A 23,279-nucleotide genomic window follows, 5' to 3' on the forward strand; every position below is an offset into this window, starting at 1 on the left:
TAGCAGATCTTCTTTGATACGGTCTTCTGATAATCGCCATGACTCCCATATGCTTTGTAATGGGGTCAGTCTGGAGTAAACGGCGCAAAATAGTGGAAGATTTGTCTGAGACCCTTCTCACTAAGTCGCCGGCGCGATGACAAAACAGCTTTTCATTGGTTTCCACGCCACTGGTAATTGCCTGTGTCGGTTTATGCGAAGGGGTTTGGTCGAGTTTGGGCAAAGAGTGGTGGTTATCTCGTCCCCATGCAGAGGTACGTCACTACACCATCCCAAATTTAGTCCTTGGATGCCGTGTACGAGTAGATTCCAGTATTTGCTATATACATATTCGATTTAGTTCGCGAGTCTGCCGACCGATTTTGATCTGATATTGTTTCTCCACCCGTTTCCATCTTACAGTATAGAACACAATTTACTCTCACGGTCAATAAATCAATGATCGATCGTTCGATCGATCAAATCAACCCGCATTTGACTCGTAGCCACATGTACACGTTGTGTAACGTTAACGGCTGTTCAGATGAGTCGTGGGAACTTTTTCATTGTTCTTTCCTGTTGTTGAGAGACGGCTGTTACAGTTTGAGAGGTCATGGTCAACTGCAGGATGGTTTCCTTGTGTTGCTAAGACCTGCTAAAGTTCTTTATCAGACCGCTGGCATAAGACGCTTCTCGATGGACAGTCATCGTCTTGGCTACTTATTTTATCTGGTGTCCTTCAGTCCACATAAACGGTCATAAATGGTGACTCTAGTGTTACTGATGTTAATGCGGAACTCCAGCGGCCCGAAGAGCCGCAAAGCGGAGCACATCATGGCTCGCGGTATTGCCCGTGGCCGCGTAAGCACGACGACGACGTTTATAATAAATTTAACAAATTGACGTCTGTTTTTTATGTGTCTGTCCTCTTATTGATCATGAATTTCGTCATAACACTGTCAAAGTAGCTGTGGATCCACGAGGCAATAGCCGTGTGGATCCGCAGACTACTTTGACGATGTTGTGAAGAAATTCATTGTCAATAACAGGACAGACTCATTAAAAACTAACGTCAATTTGTTTTTTTTACGATAACAAATTCTCAAATTGTCTGCTCTCGCTCATTCACGCATCGCATAAATTATAAATTCATGTGTCTGTCCGCTTATTGCCAATAAAAATTAGCCAATGAGCAGGCGAAAATTTCTCCAGTTATCGTAAAAAAATAGATAGATTAGATGATATTGCTACATAACCTTGACATGGAAAGAAATTAAGCCCAACTGAAACAGCATGGATTATTTTCAATAAAGAACATGGCTGCAATATTGAACATTGTTGAACAACTTGTTTTAATAACACTTATTAAAACTTCAGAAATTTTACTAGTTGGTATCAACTAAAACTAGTGTCTGCTTTTATTTCCTTGACCCATTCAGTTCCAATGCTTTTGATATAAAAAAATAATAATTACAACTTGATACAGAACAGAACCTCTGATGTCCGTTCATTGTCTATTTACATCATTATCCATCATCCAAGAGTTGTCTCAAGTCAACATCTCAAACAAGGAAGCCACGTGATATTCCGTTTGTAATCCGCCCACCTGTCCATCAGTGTGCACGTGAACGAATAACGTGAAGGAACAACAAGAAACATAATGGTTTTCTGCTAGGAATAACTTGATTAGTTTGATTGTTGCACGGAATGGCATTACAGGATAATGACTGTCATCATAGCAGACACTTGTTTCAGTGTAAGTGGATCATTAAGTCCATGGAGTTTCTGTTCTTTGTTTTTCCATTAGAAAGTCCACTTTCCTCTTCATCTCCGAGTTGTACAACCTCAGGGCACTTTCATACTTCACTCGTCGCCTTTTTATGGTTGGTTTCTCGTAGTAACGTTTCAGACGGATGTCTCTCGTGATGTTCTCTTGTGTAAGCACACGATTTAAAGATCTCAAAGCCGATGCTACTCCATTTTCTACCATGATCGTGCGAGCGAGAAATCTGTGGTACGCCATCTTGAAAACACTTTACGCATAAGGTTTGCGCATAACACGAACGTTTTTTGCTGACCACTTTCCCCTGCAGGCGCAGAATTGTCGTGGTAAGATGGTGGTGAGTACCAAGTCAAGGCTTTGCGTTGTATATCTTAATCTGTTTCCTCAGATAGACCCATGTGCGCTAATGATATCCCCGTTAAGATGTTTCATAGCCTGAACGCTACTAATCAAAGATCATAATTTGTGTATAGCGTATCGCCTTACAATTCAAGGCCAGTCTGGAAAATTTAACCAATGTAAGGCCTGATGATGAAGACTTTCGTTGGTACTTGAAGGTAAAGTGTTACAGTCTTATGAAACATTCGAATGCGAGACTTGTACAGAGGAAATCGTATATTCAATATAAAGGTTTTTAGTGGGGTGTAAACATCAAACACAGTTGACAATTTGAAGGCATGCATATAAGCTTAAGCTGAATGAATGACATCAAGTCATTGTACAATCGGATCCTTTGTAATCAAGGCATCTGTTATTGGCCATACTTGGTGCCATTCACTTTAGATTAGGTACATGGACAATAATGACTAAAGGTAGAAAATTATTAAGGAATAACATTTGTGTTTGTGTGTGTGTGTGTGTGTGTGTGTGTGTTTTGATGTCATATTTATACCACAGTTATTAGAAAGCAACATATAAAGAAAGTTATTAAGACTGATTCCACCCATAGTTCAAGCAATAACTGCAAAAATTATTTATCGGTACTAAAAACCTACTCACAGCATGGTAACTTTTTTAGTACTATTTAAAACATCACACTTTAATTAATTTCTCTGAATGACCCCACTATTAAATTCTCAACCATTCTCAAAAACATTAATGTCAAACCTCATAAGAATGCTCAAAGTGTGTGTTATTGTGTTTTCAACTAACACGAAACGTCTGTTTTAAATCGAAATGTGGTTAACTTCAAGTTCAGTTTTCTCTCATGAGTCAGCTTGAGAAGGTCACAATAAGTTCTTCTTATCTTTATTCGAAACACTACCATGCTACATGTATGAGGTTCTTTTGGTAACTTTATTTTTGCTGTTATTGCTCAAATGTTCTGTGGAAATCATCTTAACTTGCTTCCTGTTTCTCTTTAGTTGCAGTGTCAGAATTGTGGAGAAGGTACTAAGGATTGGGTTTATATGTGTCTATCGGTATGTCCATGGTACATTTCCTTTTTAAAACAATTCAAACTAGTGAATTCTGAAAAGGGATATACCTTATTTACTTGAGTAAGCTCCTCTCTTAAAATTAACACTGAGCACAGAACAAAACTGTGGCTCTCATTTTGAAAACCTGAGCTATAGTCAGGATATCATAAAGTTTGAAGTAGACAGCTGATTCATTGTTAGAGTAGACGGTAGATTTTGTCATCTCTTTTCAAAAAATCAGACAAAATACCCTGCAGGGAAGCAGGTCAACATTAGGAAGTAGATGGCAATTTTCAGTGACAGCCAGCTGTTTTTGATAACTCTGGTTATGGCAGCACTTATTTCAAGAGCCTTAGGCTTTTGTTTTGTGAAATGTGCACTTTTTAAGCCATGACAGTGTTTGCTTCTTTCTCTTTTCTGTCTTTCTTTATCATGCATGTCATTGGAAGTATTCATTTTGCAAAATTTAGATTTTTAAGTATCTGCAACGTATCAGACAATCCAATGAATTTTTTGCCATCACTGCTTGCTGTAAGTTGATATTCAGCAATCCCCATTGCAAACAAAGACAATGATCTGTTTTCACAGTTACAAAGAGCTCATAGTTTGGAGTTTACAGTAGACATTGAATTTCCTTGGATTCTTCCTCTTTTAGGTTATAACTCTCATAATCTAATAAGAACTGTTCTGACACTTAATATTTTCCATATTTCTGCTAGTTTGACTGATTCAATTTTGTTTCGTCTTGTGAAATACATGAACAGTAAGCCCAAGAAAGCACAAAAAATGTAAAAGAACTCACTGAGTTGTTGTTGATGTAGATAATAATTTTAGTAATATTTAATATTTTTCCTAAATTCAGGAAAGTCAGGCAATAAAAGGTAGCAGGGGCAGTGCAAGCTTTGTATCAAAATGTAAATTGTGTGGTCGAGAGAACTCAATGGGTAAGAAAACCATACGTAATTATGAAATAATTGAGTTTTTGATTTATGAAAAAATTTGCTTGTGAGGATGAAATTCTACATTTAGTTATGGTATGGCTAGCTCCATCAGTGGGCAAGATGATTGGCTACACAAGTGGGTAAGATGGCGCCATCTTGACTGCTTGGGATTACCTGCTGTGTCCTGCCGGAAGATAGCATTATTTTTCCATAGAATAAATCCTTTATTGACCAGGTTTGTTTGGTCGAGCTAGCTGGATATTGACATCATTCTTTCATTGCACATTTAAACATTAAAAAAGGAACTTTGCCAATATCTGACCATCATGCCCTCATGCTTGGTTACCAGTAACCTCTATATGTCTTGGAGTGACACTTGTGTGGTGTCTAATGACTTGACTGTTCAATGTACAAATTATAATGGTTACAGCAATTGAATTTAATCACATAAGTTAATAATAATGATTTATAGGGTAATAATAAACACAAGTTAATAATGCTTTTTCAATGCTTACATGCACCAGTAACCAAAAACTGTTAGATCAGCTTCAGCTTGTAAATCAAGATTGTCTATTTCAGTATACACTGCTGGACTAAACCTGTTTGCCAGTGCTGAACTAAAAAAACTAAATTAACCACCTATGGGCCAGGGTAATTCTTTGCTGACAGTAAAACTGTTGAGCGATTTACCTAACCTCTGTTGAGGTATGAAAAGAGTGCAACAAGACCTCATCTTTGTAAGAAAACTTCTGCCAAAAGAATTTATTATGATTATATGTTTATAATTTCCTTGTGATTGAAAGTTGTAAAACACATTGAGACATTCCTGACAATGTGTTATGCATTTGTAAGGACTAGCTGTTATTATTAATTAAGTTCGAAGTTTTGCCCTTGTAAACAGTGCAAATTCTTATTGCAATTAACAGATATAATAAAAGACAGTATTACTGCATACAAGGTAAATACAAGACTTACCTATGTTAAATATTTACATTTTTTCAGTTTTCAAACGTAATAAGATACCTACAAAGCCATGGTAACAATATCAATTAAGAACTGCTGTCTGCCCAAAATTGGTGACTGCAAGCCAGTGCAGGATGACCTCACTTTCAAATCCTACTACTAACAATTACTACAAATTTGCAACATTACTGCACACAGACTTTCTATAGTGAATACTGTTACCCCTCAATAAGGAACCAAGATATTTCCAAGTTAAATTGCTATTACATTAGTTTTATTTTTGCATAGGGCCATTCTGAAAACCACTAGTAATTTAGTACGTAATGTTTTCTTATGATTAATGCTCAGCTTAGAAGTATTTCTATGGATAGTTTTGTTTAATGTTGACTGACAAGTTTTATCAGTATGAAGCTAGTACTGTACCACAATTTTTTGACATGTCAGGCCCTGAATGATTACTAAGTTGAAGTCAGACAACGCATCGCTGATTTTATTTTTTGCCAGGCAGATGATAGCAACAAGTTCAAGACAATGGTAGCATTTGACTGCAGAGGATTGGAACCAGTTGACTTCTCCCCAAGGGTGGGAAGCTTTTTTATAGTTATTACAATGACATAACAGTGACCTTTCAGTAGTGGGGGGGTGGGGGGAAGGCTGCTGAGTGGTAGACTGTTTTTTATTGTTTGGTATTAGATAGAGTAAGAGCTAAGTATTTTCCTTCATACAGCCTGGAGCCCAGCAGCACATTTACTCGCAGTTTTTTTTTTTTTTTTCGTTTGTCAGTTACTTAGCCTATGCTCTCATTTGGACAGCCTTCAAATTGCACAACTAATTATGTTGAGTGTGGGTTTCAACTGAGTGTTGTAAAAACCAAAAACCAAAGTAATCACTTTGGCCAATCTCAAAGAAGGCAAACAAACCAGTGAACCAATCAAACCTTGAACAAAACAAGGTCAACTAGTGAGACAATCTCAGATAGTGTACAGTGCAATTGATAGCTCTGGCACGGTAGTCCCATAAGTACTCATACCTGCTCGGTTCACTTCCGGTTTGTATCTACCTGGGTAGTCTGCTAGGGCTTTACCCTTTAACAGTGTGTGTGTTTCAAGGTTGTGTTTTCATTCAAGGTCCAAAAATTATGTTCAATTACTGTTTGTCACGACAGCTTTTAAATGTTACTCGGGTGTTTTATGATGATTTTTGTTCTTTTTGAATTCAATAATATGTTGAACAAACGTGACAATTTAGCTCTTCATGCCAACTTTGTAACTTGATACTTTTGTTTTCTTCACAAAGGTATGTAACATGAAACCCTTGTTTTCTCGAAAGCACACGGAAGATGTGCTAGTTTTTGGGGATAAATGAAAGAAAGTTAAATATCTGACAAAGAAATGGAAGAGAAATGATTTTGTTTTTTCTCAAAATGCATATTTTCTTATCACTGATGAACAAGAACTAATTTAATTATCAGATAGTCACGGAATACCACTTTCTTTTTCTGTTGCCACCTTTGTTAATAATAAAGCAATTCAAAAATAATACTAAATTTAATACACAACAATATTAATTGCTACAACTGAGAAGCGTTTCAACAAGAAGTATTGAAGGTAACAGCACTACTTGGCCGATATTAGAGAGACTAAGCATGACATTACGACAAACGGCAAAAATGAAACTTTTGCTCTCTGTCTTCAGCTGTCTGTACAGCAGAGTGAAAATTTTTGTATTTGCGGTGAATAGTAGGAGGTATTTTTCTATTTTTGTGTGATTTATTTAGGGATTAGAAGAAAAGGATAAAAAATCAGAGGTAATCTCTGCTGTTTGCCGTCTGCCATAAACGTCATGCTTAAACTCTCTATTATCCTGCATCGGTAAACAAGTCTCCTCAAAGACTGATTAAATTAATTTGTGCCTTCATTGGGTGCCACGGAGTCTGCAGCAATACTTGAGCACTTTCCTGGTTTCTTTTGTCACTAATTTACAATTTGCAGAGTATTGAAGCCAGTAATGCGGGAACTTTTTGGTCTCTCTTACAGACACAATTAAGGCAAGAAATAAACAAGTCACTAAGGAGAGGCTATACATTTCCCTTCTTTATTTAAACCCTGACCAACATACTATTGCAGTTTGAAAACAGCAGATGATATTTGTTGAACCGACCAGTGGTAGGCTTTTGTACGTTATGCTTTTATTTCCCCACTAAAATGCTCAAACAACATCAACAACGAGGTTTATTTGAACTGTAAAATGAACTTAATTTTTGCTCCGCCTTACGCTCCATTTTTTTCCACTAAAATGCTCAGTTTCCCCCCAAAAAAAGTCACTAAAATGCTGGGTTAATGCTCATACATGAGGTTTTTTTAACATGTTAATAATTTTAACGTTTCAACACAATTAACAGTTCAGAGTGCTTAACAAAAATGTATACTTAGTATAACAAGTTACAGTGCGTTTACTGAAACCGCAGCCACCCAGACAATGAAAACCAATCAGATGGCAGAACTGAAACAATAGATTCCAACATTTTCAGATCCAGCCAATCAAATGTCCCATTTTCAATTCCAGCCAATCAAATGTTCAGTACAAGACAATGAAATTTCAACTTGTTCATTGTGATGCTTAATAATAATAATAAATTGCCAAGCTCAAACCGTTTGTAGTTTCACATGCTTGCAGATTCAAGAAGAATAATGCTACACTCTCTATGGGGTTGTTGGTTGGTTGGAAAATACATGCTGTGTAAGAGTGTGACTCATAAATATATATCGCCAACAGAGTGTGTTGGGTGAATATTGTCGCGGCTGTTTAAAAGAAATCCTTCAAATGATCTCTGAGCAGTTTTGCAGGTTCAAAATATACGAATTGGAAAGGGATTATTTTCAATGTAACTGAAAGGAGCTGAAAGCAAACTTCAAGCAGGAGAATTGAAGAGTTAACGTACTACAAAACTGAATTCTTTGTTCGCAATATCTTCGATTTTTCCATCCAGGGGAAGTTCCTATGCGTTTGTCTTTTGTTTTTGCTAGGGTGATTCTACAGGCTGAGGCTTCGATAGTACAATGTGGAAAAAAAAAAGTCGTTTGAATTTTCATGAAGATGTTATTTCAATAGACTGATAACCCAGAAAGGGAGCTCAAACTCCAAAATGTAGAGCTCCTGAGACAGTGAACGCAATGGTTTTTTCGAGAACTACGTGGTGGACAACCGAAAGGTGTGTGAAAATAGAAACATGCACAGACAGCAGGAGCAGAATTTACTTTGTAAAAAATGTCAAAATCTTTTATCAACCGTAAAAAAAGATATTTTGTGTGGCTGTACTTCACAGCCGGAAAATGGTCAATCTAGTGAGTTTTTCAAGTTCGTAAATGTAAAATGTAACAAGTAAAGTAACACAATATTTTTTAATGCGAAAGTACTAACAGCTTGAGCTTGACAATTTATTAACAGACACCATAGTTGTGTAAGCATCACAACGTACAAGTTTAGATTTCATTGTTTTTTACTGGGCATTTGATTGGCCAGATTTGAAAATGTTGGAATTTATTGTTTCAGTTCTGCCATCTGATCGCTTTTCATTGCCTGGGTGGCCCCGGTTTCAGTAAATGCACTGTAACAACAGCAGATGTTATAGTTTTAATACACCAAAAGATAATTCTCTAAATGATCTGTTGTTCTGTTAATGTCCCCTCTCAGTGATATGTTAGTGAAGAGGTTAAGTCTTCATTTTCTCATAAAAAATAATTTTTATTTCTATTTTCTGTGGAAAACAATATTAATTTTCCGGGAAAATGCCACTAAAATTCTCGAATAATGCTTAATGCTTTTGTTGCACTAAAATGCTTGTAAAAATCTAGCATAATGTACAAAAGCCTACCTGTGAGTAATTCTAAAAGGTACATTTCACTTTTGCACTAAAAAGGGGCAAGTGGTGCTACCTGACATCACATGACATAAAAAACCATGTGGAAACATAGTATATAAAACTAACGATGCTAGAAGGCATGCCTCGTACATGTTGGGTTCTACCATAAGGAAAACCACTCAACATTTCTTTGCTAAATGAAAGACAAGGCCGTACACTGATTTCTGGAGTGCCTGCCACTCAAAGCAAATAAATCCACTGAAAACAACCCTGCCAACTCAATTCCTCCCTAGAATCAAAGAAGAGATGTTGAAGTTCCACGTCAGTTCACTCGCTATGCAATTCAGTCCATAGTGCCTTCGGTACGAAACATTTATTTGGAGGTTCCCATAGTTTCTGTGGTTTGCATAGTACGTCGGGTAGCTATAATAAGCCCGATGGGGGTAGTCAGCATCGATTGTCGACAGCCAATGACTGTCATTATCACTCTTCCTGTATTCAAACTCGGTCGTTATGCAATAGTATATGTCGGCTGTATATGTCATGTTTCGCTGAACATTCATATAAAAGTTAAAAAGGGTCTTGATAGTAGCAGACAAGTCAAGAATTTTAAGAAAACAACAAAACGTTGGAGTTTATAAAAAACGTTTCGACAGAAACTTCTGTCATCCTCAGTTAATCCAAGTACAAAGTGATGGAAGCTAAATGTAAAATAAGTAGAAAATGCTAATTTTGATAAATAGTAACAACAGAGTGAAGCTTCATTCTGCACAATGTCCAGTCAGTCAATGCATCAATCTAGAATAATCACTTAGCTTTCAAACAACATTGTTGAACAATGCTAAACGAGTCTAGGCTGAACTTTTAGAGGTAAAATGCCCGTGAAGTGTCCGCGTATGCTTTAACAGAGGTGTCGGCTGAATGCAGGTTTATTTTACAGTAAATGTAGGAAGAAAATTTAGGGACTCAAGGTGGTATCTGCTGAATAGAGGGTGTCTGCTTAATATGGGGTCCACTTAATACAGGTTTCACTCTAATGCAAATAATCTGATATCACACTGGGAAACAGAAAATCTTTCTTTTTTGAAGCGACAAAGCAGTTAAATTTCTAAGCATAAAGAATTTAATCTTGCACTGCCTGGTTATAAGCCTCTTCAGGCTTGTTGTTTGGTGTGTAAATACAGCACAGAATTTCTCAGGTATCTCATTTAAGTGTGTTTTCAATGTCTTGTGCTCAGGGTGGATTTGTGGCTGAAGGTGTTGATTCTGGATCAAAGTTCTTGGAAGTGAATTTAACAGAGAAGGTAATAGATCAGCATCTAAGTCATCAAAAAGAACAGACCAAAATATCCTGAACAAAAGCAATTCCAGTTTTCCCCTGGTCATTTGTTTCAACACTATTAGTTGTTTCAAGAGTTTCCAGTTAAGGAAAACCGTTCCCAAGGCAACCTAGCTAATTTAATGTACATTTTCTACTGCAGGACTGGTCTGATTATGATGAGAAAGCTTCAGAGGCTGTTGGAATCTATGAGGTTACTCATCAGTTTCTAAAGCTGTAGTGACTAGCCAGTCATTGAGAATAAACTAACTTATTATCATAGCTGTGAGGACATTGTCCAAACCAATACTCCTGAGGTGATTGGAGTGGTTTGTCATTCCCATGAGAGTACTAGACAAGATTATAAATTTAAAAAAGTAAATAAATTAATTATCATTAGCAAGTGTATAATAAACCTGATATTTGCATTGTCAGTATTGGGCTGCAACTAACGGGTAGCCTGGAACTGAGGCCAATGTGAGGAATCTTTCCAAATACAAATGAAAATAATCTCTTTTTAATGATATTCCCTGGCATAAGCCTCCATTACAAGCTACAATGGGCGACACAAGTGTTGAGACACTTGGCAGTTAAACTTGATTTTCAAGTGTCTTGGACACATTTTCACCCCCCCCCCCCCCCCAGACAATGTTGAACTTTCTATTTCGTAGACTGCACAGACCACAGCGCCTGCACAACATTGGGGGAACCAGAGAATTAACATTTAACACAAATGTAATGGAACAAGTGCTTAAATATCGAAAAGTGTTATTTCCTAAAAGTGTCTCAACTACTTTTGTCTCCCATTGTCTGGAGTATATTTATGTAAATTGTGGTGATTTCAGTTATATATCCAAGCTCTAGCAAGTTAATTTTTACAAAAGCGACTAAATACGTGGTTCAGAGTGATTTGTGACTAAAGAAAAAGTGACAAGTGTTTTTTTCTCACCAAAATATAGATACAGAGACAAAACCTGGTCTATCCCGTTTCAAAATTGATCCATATTTAACCCTCAAGGTGGTGTTTATCGCTACTTTTTCACTTTTAAAGCATTCAAAGAGTGTCTTTATCACTTTCATTCAACGCAATCCTCACTATGACACGATAGCTACAAGCTTTTCCCTATTCAGTTGTCATATTTTGGCGAAAAAACAGAAATTATACCATTCTTTGGCTAAAATCTCTCTGTCTGACCTCAATACAATGGTTTACCATCACAGATGACCTCAAGATGACGTCACAGTAAGGTGTGCATATTGTTTTAATAATGACATTGTACTGATCACATAAAATTTGATATTAACCGATGGTTTAAGTGCTTTTCAACTTTTACTGGGCAAATTTCCAAAGGTTTCCCATTGGTAAACCATTTGTATAGAAAAGTTAATTAATTTATTCTATTTTTAATGCTTTACTATTGATAACACATTGAGACCCCATGACACAAAGTTCAAAAGCATGATAAAACAAGTTATCTTTTGTAATTTTGTCTGCTGAACAGAGTGCTTCAAACACTTAAGTGTGATATAAAAATGATGTCATTACACATGGTAAACTGTCGTCGCTAAAACTGATAAAAACATGCCTTCTGAGCCTTAAAGTTACTTTTATAACAGTGTTTCAATTTAATTGCTATTGTACAAAGTTTGTGCTTCCATTTTCAGTTCAGCTTGGAATAACGATTGTTTAATGCAGATAAATGCAGTTTTTTCCACCAGTAACCACGAGTAACCACCATAGGTAACCAAATGATGGTTAAAAGGATACTCTTAATATTGCTTAGTCAATTCGTGGTTACCTGTGGTTGACCGCAGTTATCCATTGATTTTCTCGTACAGCAGTCATTTGAATTACTCCAAGATAGCCTGCTTTGGGAGTACCACTGGTAGTTTGTAATTCAACAATTACTTTATTATCTCATTCCTTTTTCGGAGAGAAATAAGGTGGAGATAACCCACACCCTAAATTGGCAGTGTCACGCACGCATGTCACGCAAGATTAAACTTCCAGAAAAGTTGATAATTTTCTTCCTTAAATTTTGTACTGACTAAGCTTGCCATAATTTTCCCATGAAAAGAACCCAAATCCCAGAATAAAGCAATGGCAGACATTTCAATTGAGTACTACACCAGTTATTGTAGAAAAAAACAAGTTTACTGTTGAAGACAATGGGCGACAGAAGTGTTGAGACACTTGGCAGTTAAATTCAATTTTCGAGCATCTTGGACACATTCACCTTCCCCCCAAACAATGTTGAACTTCCTTTTTCTTAGACTCCACAAACCACAACGCCTACACAACATTGAATTGGGGGGGGGGGGGGGGGCTGGGGTATCAGAGAATTAACACTAGATGCAAATAAAATAGAACAAGTGCTTAAGTATCGAAAAGCGTGGTTTCCTGAAGTGCCTCAGCTACTTTTGTCGCCCATTGTAGTTCCAGTTCAATACTGAAAATACCAAATATGGCCTTTTAAAACACACTAAAAGGTACTCATGATAAAGTGTTTGGATGTTTGAGGAGTGAATTTGCCCTATTATGCTGTTTAAGTAGTTTGAACTCTTGGGTAAAAATGCAAAATCCAAGAAGTGATGCTATGGATTACACACATGGTAACCAGCAACACAAGCTACTGTTAGTTTTGTTGCGTAACCATGCAAAACTGATTTAAATTGTGTACTGTTGACTGAGAGCAGTCTTGTGCAAGAATGTTGTGTCAGGACAGTGAACAAAGTCCATAGTGAGGCCACAAGAACTGTGGAGGAAGGAGTTTTTTGTGCCTTTGTACCTCCTTCTAAGGAACCTGTAGACAAGCTAGACAGAATTTGGATAATCTGCCAGTGTAACAGTAATTTGATTTGCACCATTAAAAGGTGAAATTAAACCTGATAAAGATAAATTACTTTCAGAATGGGTGTTGTGTGACTGTCAAGAGGGTTAAAAATCCTTTTAGTAGATGCTGACTTGTATTCTACTGCAAATACTGCAATCTAATAGGCTTAGCTAAGCAACTATGAAACATTAAAATAATTTGTTGAAAGAACCAAAGAGTTTCATTCTCCAAGTTTAAAATGAATTTAGCCTGTGCATGGTTTTACGAAAAAACTAAATTTAGCACTACTTATATGAAGACAAATTATTGGAAATCACTATTTGAAATTCTACTGAACAATAAGATTATTTGCTCTCGATGTCTATCAACTGATAGTTGACACAGAAATCAAGAACGAATAATCTAGCTGTTTTGGTGCAAATCTACTAATCATTCAAAACTTTATCTAAATCCTCTTCACAGACATCTCAAACATGCCAAGAAGAGGCCGTCATTTCATAAACAAGGGCACTCTGCTACCCTACTCACTATAAGCGAATCTTTGCTGATGTCATTGTTTACATTTTTCCTCATTAACATACGACTTTGCCCATAGAAGGCATCATGCTAGACATGATTTTACTAGAAAAACTTAGAGCTTGTGAAACATAGTAAGTGGTGAAATTTTTGGCTCTTTGGGTGTAATATTCGAGGAGAAACTGGCTTTCAAAAACATCAAAATTTTTGTGTGGCAAAAGCGCTGAGCTCATACATTCTTTGTAAAATTTTGAGCTTTTAAACCCACATCGGACAAAAAGTACTCAATACATTGCGCTCAAATTCCTTGGGACAGTTAATCGTGCCGTGTCCTTTCAATATTCAGTATTAATCTCTTTGTAGCTCCATCAGAAACTGTATCGCTTATGGTAATGAGGCAAATATTGTAAACAAAGATTCTCCTATATATTACAGGATAAATAGCAAGTAGCATAACCAATCAGAGGATGGCATTCATGATAGAACGCTAGTAGATTTGTACTAAAAAAATTAGATTCTTTCTAGATTTCTATGAGGTGATAGTTGATGAGACTGACTGCTAACTCAAATATTTCCTTGTAGACATCTCAAGCTTGTAATCTAATAATGTTAAATGACTGTTAAACAATGGTCACTATAAAATTTATTCAACTGTTGACTTACTCATCCCATGAGCAAGCCAGTGAAGCAAAGTGCCCACAGACAAAAGAAAGTTTAGGCTTTGTTCAATGTGCAATATGTATTATTAGGTAAATGCCATGTTATATACTTTTTGCAAGGGTGGGTTGAATGAGCTTGCCACTCCCCCCACTCTCCCCCCAAAAAATAGAATTACAGTGTCTCTATTTAACCATTTGGCTTACTTTCTTATAGACTGCTGGCAGTCTGTTTTCCTCTCGAAATTCAGCAGGGGTTATGAGGTGAGACGCTTTAGCCTAAAGGGGAATGGGACGAGACATGAACATGTCTCACCTTATTCCCTCTCAGCCATACCATCTTTTTGCATTTGCAATAGCTAAACACTCATCTAAGTGTCCCTTAGAGGAAAAAACCGGCTGCCAGCAGACTAACTTCCTCACAAATCACATGCACACATATCACACATATCACCACACCTCAGATTCTGACTGTATTTTTATTAAATATGCATCACATCTAGTACATCATATTTGAAATTTGGAAGCTAAGCTCTACATTATATTGCAAATCACTTTTTCAGTAAGTTACCCACAAATAATGTGTTTAAGAGAAATACTGACAATCTAATATGCAGGCGAATATTGTCAAGTCTTGTTTCCAAAACAATTGAACTGAACACACAGTTTGTCCTAACTGTACAGATCATCATCTCCATCATCGTATAAGTTAGAATTGTCTGCTCCAGAACCACCCTGTCCTCCCCCTTGAGATCCACCTGACTGACTTGGAAACCTGACGAAATAAATATTAAATGTTCACGAGTTAGTGGTACATAACATCAACACTGAGATTCAGTTCTTTTGATACTCAAACACTTTGGTTTTCTCTAAACTAAATATGATAGAGTACATGGTCCTATGTCATGCCAGAATGCTTGCCCTTTTCGCGGGACACTCCCCAGCATTTTTCTTGGGTTGTCCTTACAACCTGCAATTTGCAATGTTTACTGCCACCAAGAAGACCACCTCAAGAATCCAGACTGTGTCAAGCCTACACAGTTTCAGCAAACCCTTAAACTATTATCAATTTCAGTGCAATGTGTAAGCCCATGTTTCTAAAAAAATTAGAGTGATTTTCTGGCCAGTTAGGATGTGGTCGTTGCTCATCAAATTAAGACAAGCAAATCAAGTGTTGATAACATGGCCTGTAAGACCACTGACCTGAAATTTCCACCAAATCCACGGCTCTGCTGAAGGGTTTGGGCAAACATCTCATATTTGCGAATGTCATTATCACTGACAGATCTGCGAGCAAATCTCATGGCATCCTCAAAGTGGTCTCTTCTAATCTCTGGAACAGGATCTTCATCCTCAACTTCCTAAATACAGCACGCAATAGTTAATTGAAACCTTAGAAAGTTCTTTTTTTTGCTGATTGGCAAAAATTATTTTACTGTTGTTTTTAAGGATCTGGGAGAACATCAAGACAATAATTTATTCTCAAGGTTATGAATTTCTTCATTCAGTCAATATTGTATATAAATATATCATTCTTAGGACAAAGTACTGCAGACACTTTAGAGAAATATGGAGTTCTAGGAGATCAATAAGTTTGCCATGAATGTACAGTTGAACCCCGCTATCTCAGGGAAATCGAAAAATAGTTGAAATAGTGGGAGTTTGAAAGAGCTGATAGTAAATGACTGAAGAACAAATCAAAGCGAAATGGTTTTGAGTTCAAAATAACAGGGAATTAGAGATAAAAGAGTTCGAATTACTAGGGTCCGACTTTAAGTAACATAGCACAGGAAAAAAAACACCAGAAGTAATACCAATGAAGGTCAGTTTAGATCCAGTGTTAAACTCACAACTCCACCTGTAGTAAAGAAAGAAACTCTCACCATATCCAGGTCAGGGTTCTCAGCTCTCTCTTTATCTTTTAGAATTTCTTTCTCAATTGACTCTCTGATGGCCAGCTTACAAGCCTAGAAAACAAAGATTAAACCAAAACATTAAGTGTCACTTGCAGTAAATGCACTTGACAATGAAGCTTTGAACATATTCTCTATCTCAAATATGCCCTAAAATGTTGTAAACAAAACTGATCATCTTACCCGCTGACAAATTTCTGTCAAGTCTGCACCACTGAAACCATGAGTAACCTTGGCAACGTAATCTAAGTCAACATCCTGTTGAAAAAGTGTACAGTAAGAAAGGAGATGAGCTGAAGTTGGGCAATTGCCTAGAAACATCCACAGCAGTGAGAACAAACTTGGTTCAATATAAGCATTATTACAAACCTTTGAAATGGGAGATTTCCTTAAACATGCCTTGAGAATGGAGACACGTGACTGAAGTGAAACAGAATTTAGAATGATTATCAACCTGAGCACATGAAATCTGACATGAGTGATGCAACTGCATTATATTGCTATTAGCCACCAATATCATGAATGAAACTCAAGTAACCACATTTCACAATTCCATGGCATATGGCACATACAATTCCAAATCCAACGTGTGCAAGAGTATAATCTACAATTTTATTTTCAGCCTGTATGCAAAGCAATGACCTTTTATTAAATTTCTTCTAGTCTTAAGTCCAATCCTATCAAACTTTTGCTTGGTTGATTTATTTGTAACATGTTGCATGATAACATATGAATATTAACTAACTGACCGGCTCATCAGGAAGAGGAATATATATCAGTTGATCCAAACGACCTGGTCGTAATATGGCTGGATCAATGATGTCTGGCCTAAGAAATAAAAAAAGGACAATGCTTTTATTTAAAAAAAAACAAATACTTCACACTGCAGCAAATCCAATATTTGACCATTAGAGAAAACACTACAAACATTTTCTCTGAACTCCAAATTCCATATACCTTGACAGTTTGTGTGGCTGTACCTGACAGATATCACTTCCTACCATTAATTCACAAACCTGTTGGTTGCTCCAATAATAAAGACATTCTTCTTCACATTCATGCCGTCCATTTCAGTAAGTACTTGGTTGATCACGCGATCAGCTGCTCCACCTGAAAACCCAATCGAGAATCTCAACCACTGTAGTGAAATATTAAATTATTGAAGCTTTGATTGTTGGATCAAAGTGTTTCATGATTTAGCTGGGGCTCAAGAGATTACCTCCATCTCCAACATTTCCTCCCCTTGCTTTGGCAATGGAATCCAATTCATCAAAGAACAGCACACATGGAGCGGCACTTCGAGCCTGAGGAAAAAAATTAGAACCTAATATAGTATCTTACCATTTAAATTGTAGCATGTTAGCCATATCTTCAGTTGATAGTTAACTCTCAATAAATGAAGAGAGTAAACTAAAAATTTATTTCACTGGATCTAGTTCAGCAAGGCATAACAGGGGCTAGATATCAACTTCACTGATCAAATTACAATCTCATCATAAAGAAGCACTAACCTTGTCAAAAACATCTCGCACATTGGCCTCGGACTCACCAAACCACATCGTAAGAAGTTCTGGACCTTTGATGGAAATAAAGTTTGCCTGGCACTCATTTGCAATGGCTTTAGCCAAAAGAGTCTTACCACAACCAGGGGGACCATAGAACAGTACGCCTTTGGATGGTGTCATTCCAAACTTAAGGAATTTGTCAGGATGTTCCACTGGGTACTGCACCAGTTCCTGCAGTTCACGTTTAACATTCTCTAAACCACCAATGTCATCCCATGTGGTTGTTGGCACCTCAACAACAGTCTCACGCAGAGCTGAGGGATTGGATACTCCCATAGCATACTGGCAAAACAAATTACAGCAATGATAGTTAAGTTGATGCTGAGGCATTGGGATATTTAGAGGTCAGGGGTATCAATATTCCAGTGCAATAACTTTGCGGACACTTCCAACCTAGTAACACTTACATGTACAGTAAATTTCACTAAGACCTTTTAAAGCCTTTATACATCAACTGTTCTGAAGGCCAAGATGCATTCAACACTTTTGGTCATAGTTTCCCTACTTCTTGTGCCCTCTATGTTTTCTAGTACAAATGTAGATAATATAAATAATAATGAAGAGAAATAACATGACCAATGGCAGTGTGTATTTTTGACAATATATGCAAGTCCATGGTCAATGGAAAGAAAACTTAACTTGACTTTCCAAATGAAAACAGATCTGCAAGTTGCTTTTCCAAAGCTGTGAACCTGCACAAACATATTTATGACTGGCAGGGGATTGTGCTTTGGGAAACCCAGCCTGTCTTCTACCAAGCACAGTGCTCACCCTAAAGTTATCCATAGAAACAGCTAATGAGTCCAGGACTTCTGCATCAATCTGTTCATCTTCCAAATCAATCAAATCCATTTTTTCCCGAATCTGGTGACACAACCAAACATACATGTAAATGCTTCCATTTCATCAGAAGACTTTAAAGAATAATCAGGGCAACTATACCTGTTGAAGAGCAGCCTCAGAACACAGGGAAGCAACATCTGAACCAACATAACCATGTGTTTCAGCTGCAATCTACAATGCAAATAACTGTGAGCATACATTTGATAAATGGCAGCAAACTAACCAGATTAAATGCCCCAACTACCAGCTTGTACCTGTTCAAGATCAACATCATCAGACAGTTTCATGTTCTTTGTGTGTATACGCAAGATCTCTAGACGACCAGTGGCATCTGGTATTCCAATGTCTACCTCCCTATCAAAACGGCCTGAAAGAGAAAGTACACTTTGCATCAACAAACACTGATGGTCTCAATACAATAAAAAAAAAATACAGTTCAGGTCTAACCGAATCGCCGTAAAGCTGGATCAACACTGTTTGGTCTGTTGGTTGCGGCCATCACAATGACATGGGACCTCTGCTTTAAACCATCCATCAGAGTCAAAAGTTGCGACACAATTCGTCTTTCCACCTCTCCATGAGTCTGTAACGTTCATAAATAAATTGGACTTCACTTCAATATTAATATACCGTAACAGGGCTCCATTCTGATGCAACATTCTTTTCTATGAAAATTGCAAGCACTGAGATTTAGCAGTTTCACATGAGTAGCTCTGTATGGGTATTTCCTTCATCATAATCTAACAAGTTTGGTAGCGAAGGTCGTAAGAAGGGCCAACTGAAGCCATAAATATTTGAAAAGTTAATAATTAAAGTTGTCTTACCTTATCTCTCTTGGGAGCAATTGCATCAATTTCATCAATAAAAATAATTGCTGGTGAATTTTTTTCTGCCTCTTCAAAAGCTAATTGTAGAAAAGAGAAAGAAGGTTTACACTCCTAGACAACTAGCAAAGAAGAATAATGTCTTCAAAAGGTGAGAGCAAACATGAATATAACACCTCCAGCACATACCTTTTCTAAGATTACTTTCTGATTCACCAGCAAGTTTGCTCATGATTTCAGGACCTTAAGAACAGAACAAAACAAACCTTCTCAGACCATGTCATCACTCTCACTAAGTAGCTCCTTTTTGAAGCTCTGTGTATTAGTTTTAATAGAGAGACTAAGATTTAAGTGCAACTTTAAGGATATTTCTTCAGGAATGAACAACAAGTACTAATCAAAATGTGTACTATGATAAATACAGTACGTAAAACACATTCAAAAATAAAGCAATGAGAGAAAAAGGAAGACTGTTTAATTAGCCTCTTAATTCTAAAATTATACAAACTCAGGAACACAACAAATGGAAAACCTAGAAAAAGAAAACCTCACCATTAATAAGAAAGAAAAATGCTCCTGTCTCGTTGGCAACAGCTCTGAGAGAGAAATAAACAATGTTAACAATATAAAAATAAAGTAATTGTTTTGAATGTGTTATAATCCCAAACAATTTATATGACATAACACAAACCTTGCCATAAGGGTTTTTCCAGTTCCAGGAGGGCCATACAGAAGAATACCACGGGGAGGCTACAAAAATATCACAAAGGACCATGTACAGTCAGTGAAAGCATTTGAAATCTAATGTTCACAACAAACAATTATCACTTACCTTAACACCAATAGCCCGAAACAACTGGGGATGCCTGAGTGGTAACTCCACCATCTGAAGGAAATAAAATTTAGTTACTAAAGTACAGTTATCAAAGACCAAAAGTATGGTAGCAAGGAATTACAAAAAATAATTTTCATGTAATCAAATAATAATGGTCACAGACCTCTTTAATCTGAGCCAGTTGTTTTCTGCAGCCTCCTATGTCATCATAACCAACCTCATTGAGAGACTCCTCTTCCTCCTGCACAAAAGAAATATAACCCTTCAGAAACAGCAAATGCTTACAGTGATGGTTGCATAGACTTACTACAACTTATAGCCCAAGGGGGGTTCTAGGTTACAAACTGACCTCTCTCTTTACTGGCTCTCCTTCACAGTGTATCACCGTGTCTGGTGCTACAATGCAGTATGGTGTGGGATCAGTTTCTATCACCTTGAACTCAACAGCTCTCATGCCGCCACGTACAAGGAACATGTCACCTAAAACAACATGTATCAGAATGTAAAACATAAATTTTGCTCAGCTTTGCAAATAACTGGTTTAGTAAAGAGGATAGGGTCACTAACATTTTTTTTGGTTATTATGTTTTGATATTGTTGTTGTTTCAGCTTTTGGGAGAAGACTATAACAAAAGGTCATAAAGTGACTCACTTTAGAAACATAACAGAGTTTTCAATGGAATTTAAAATACAAAAAAGGGGAAACAGCTATACCCCGCATAATACTGTAGATCTACACAGAGTAGAAGGGCTCACCTTTCCTTATTGGTCTGTAAGCCTCCAAGAAATAAGGCTTCAAGTAGACATCAAATAAATTTCTACAAAAATGAATATGAAAATTTATTGGTTAAATACCAAGGACAGTAAGGCTGTTAGGGGACAAAAATTAGAAACTCCTACCAGACTGCAATATACAAGGTGAGTAATTAAGCTTTTACAAACCCTGTTAACCCCTCCACTGTGTCATCAACAGGAAGAACATGAATCCTTTTACCATATTTGACATCAGGACATGCTTGAACACTGGAAATAAAATACAACAAAGTGTAAAAAAAATATCACAATATCACCCACTGAACCATACTCAACAGAAATACATGTAATAACATGTCCTTTACCTCACTATATCTCCCAGTCTGACTCGGAGGTTCCTCCTCACAACACGGTTCATGCGTATTTTGTCATCAGAAATTGAATCATCAGACAATACAATGCAGACCTAGGAAAATATGGATGGCTTACTACTAGGGACAAATAAAACTTATGCAGCTGGATTTGAGAAAGGTGTTACATACTGTAAATCTTAAGGTGTATCATAAGTTTCCATTTAAAATAGATAAAGAGCTTCTCAAATATAAATGCTATAAACAACACAATGTTATCACAGCAAAGACAAGTTATGATGGATAAAATTAGTTCCCAGTATTTTCCTGGCAAACAAATAGAGCTAAAGCTTAGGTGCCTACAAAACCAAATGAAAAAGTAGGATAAAAAAGTTATGTGGTATTGATGATGTTTTGGCTGTTATTTTTTTCCATTCTACCTTTGCTTTTTCCCTCAACCTTGCAGAGAGGCCATAATGGTAGACATACATGTATGCTTGTGCTCTCTTTCTGATTTAATGACATCACAGGGTTTGCACAACTTATGCCAGTTTACAAATACTTCAATAGTTGGAGTGGAATTAGTAATGGTGGATAGAAAGCACTATCAAACAAGGAGGGAAGTGTTTTTAGGGGTTCAAATGCCTGCTTCTTCATTGTATGGTCTTCGGTAAACAACCCTCTTGCAAAACCTATGACATTACAAGGTTTGCTCAGTTTGCCAGAAATGTCTTGCCTTTAGTTCTGGCCAATTTGGGATATTTGAGACCCTAGGATTTCTTTTTAACACTTTTCTAATAAATTGTACCTTTTTAAAAATTTCAACACTCAAATGCCTTTATATCTGTTAAAAAATATATTTCATTTCATAGGCACTTTCAGTTTAGCCAATTAGACCCCGACACAAAAACAAAGTCTGTCATAGTGGAAAAATATTATACAGGAAGCATCAGCAAATCTGGTTTTTCTCTGTACCCAAGAAGAACCAAATACATTTTACAATTGAATTGTGATCATGAAGTTTTGGCAAATTTAAATTTCTCACAAAGAATTGTCTGTAAAACGTGTCGCAAAATCCAATCTACTGTTCATCATGAATATGCTGAATCATTATTCTTATATCTAACTTACGGTGTCGCGTCTCTTCTTTCCTTTTATCAGAACTGTATCTCCACGAAAGAGTTGTAACTCTTCCATTTTGGCCTGCGGATGAAAAAGCAAAACTGAAAGTAAAAGCGGGTAATGGTAGAACAGAACACACGGAAACACAAAGGAACTGACATAGGATGATCCACTGTGGCTTATTCCTTTTTATACAAACCTGAGACATAGATACCACTGAATTATCATCGTTAATAGCCTCTTCCACCAACAAACGGTTAGGCCGTGACTTGTTCTTCAATATAGCCGTCGCAAGTTCGTCTCTGTCACAAAGAAAAGTTACAGGAAGTGGACCATGCCAGTTACAACTTATGCTTAGAAACGGAAAATCATAAGGTTGAGGATAAATCTAAATACTTCAAATTGATGGGCAACTTATCAGCCTCAAAAATACCAAGCAAAACGAGAACGAAATGTATCAGTTTTTGGGCTGCCTTACAGGGAAGGGAAGACTCGACATTTTTTCAGATTCACTGCCGGTGAAATCATGTCAACTCGATCTGCGGTATAACTCTTTCATAGTGGATTGGGCTTCAAAGATCGGTACATCGAATCAAAGATTATCGTTCAAAATAAGACTAACAAAAATTTACGTATCAATAAATTGATACTTACTGATGTGCCATAACTTTTTGCAGTAGAAATGCACAATGAATCTCTTGTGAAGAAAAACTTTATCTGCTGACTAACTACCAACTCGACTGCGCACGTGCATTAGGGATGACGTTTCTTGTTCCCAGTAATCCTCCTCCAACAGTACGCTGT

The 23,279-nt window shown here is 36.9% G+C and overlaps 2 protein-coding genes across 4 annotated transcripts; one reads left to right on the plus strand and one right to left on the minus strand.

Moving 5' to 3' along the window:
- The first annotated feature begins 69 nt into the window (after positions 1–69).
- Positions 70–13,472, plus strand: LOC145467645 (CXXC motif containing zinc binding protein-like). Of its 3 annotated transcripts, XM_081451223.1 has the most exons (9): positions 70–1,735; positions 2,073–2,099; positions 2,236–2,319; positions 3,127–3,183; positions 4,043–4,124; positions 5,048–5,079; positions 5,589–5,666; positions 10,185–10,250; positions 10,428–13,472. In XM_081451223.1, exons 1-9 carry the CDS (start codon positions 1,703–1,705, stop codon positions 10,503–10,505), a joined length of 537 nt encoding a protein of 178 aa, XP_081307349.1. In that variant the 5' UTR covers positions 70–1,702; the 3' UTR covers positions 10,506–13,472. The 3 variants fall into 3 exon arrangements, with proteins under 3 accessions (XP_081307349.1, XP_081307352.1, XP_081307351.1); XM_081451226.1 differs by lacking the exon at positions 10,185–10,250; XM_081451225.1 differs by lacking the exon at positions 2,073–2,099.
- A 10-nt stretch (positions 13,473–13,482) lies between these two features.
- On the minus strand, positions 13,483–23,227 carry LOC145467636 (transitional endoplasmic reticulum ATPase). Its single transcript, XM_081451214.1, has 26 exons — positions 23,130–23,227; positions 22,675–22,777; positions 22,485–22,556; positions 21,369–21,469; positions 21,193–21,273; positions 21,007–21,068; positions 20,600–20,730; positions 20,414–20,491; positions 20,248–20,301; positions 20,107–20,165; positions 19,968–20,011; positions 19,605–19,658; positions 19,416–19,495; positions 19,039–19,174; positions 18,846–18,958; positions 18,691–18,762; positions 18,520–18,612; positions 17,695–18,030; positions 17,403–17,487; positions 17,200–17,293; positions 16,933–17,011; positions 16,553–16,603; positions 16,367–16,441; positions 16,154–16,237; positions 15,474–15,631; positions 13,483–15,045 (listed from the first exon to the last, which is right to left on the minus strand). Exons 1-26 carry the CDS (start codon positions 23,138–23,140, stop codon positions 14,943–14,945), a joined length of 2,409 nt encoding a protein of 802 aa, XP_081307340.1. The 5' UTR covers positions 23,141–23,227; the 3' UTR covers positions 13,483–14,942.
- Between the last annotated feature and the right edge of the window lie 52 nt (positions 23,228–23,279).

This window comes from Orbicella franksi, chromosome 14 (genome assembly GCF_964199315.1).
Source record: "Orbicella franksi chromosome 14, jaOrbFran1.1, whole genome shotgun sequence".
NCBI lineage: Eukaryota > Metazoa > Cnidaria > Anthozoa > Scleractinia > Merulinidae > Orbicella > Orbicella franksi.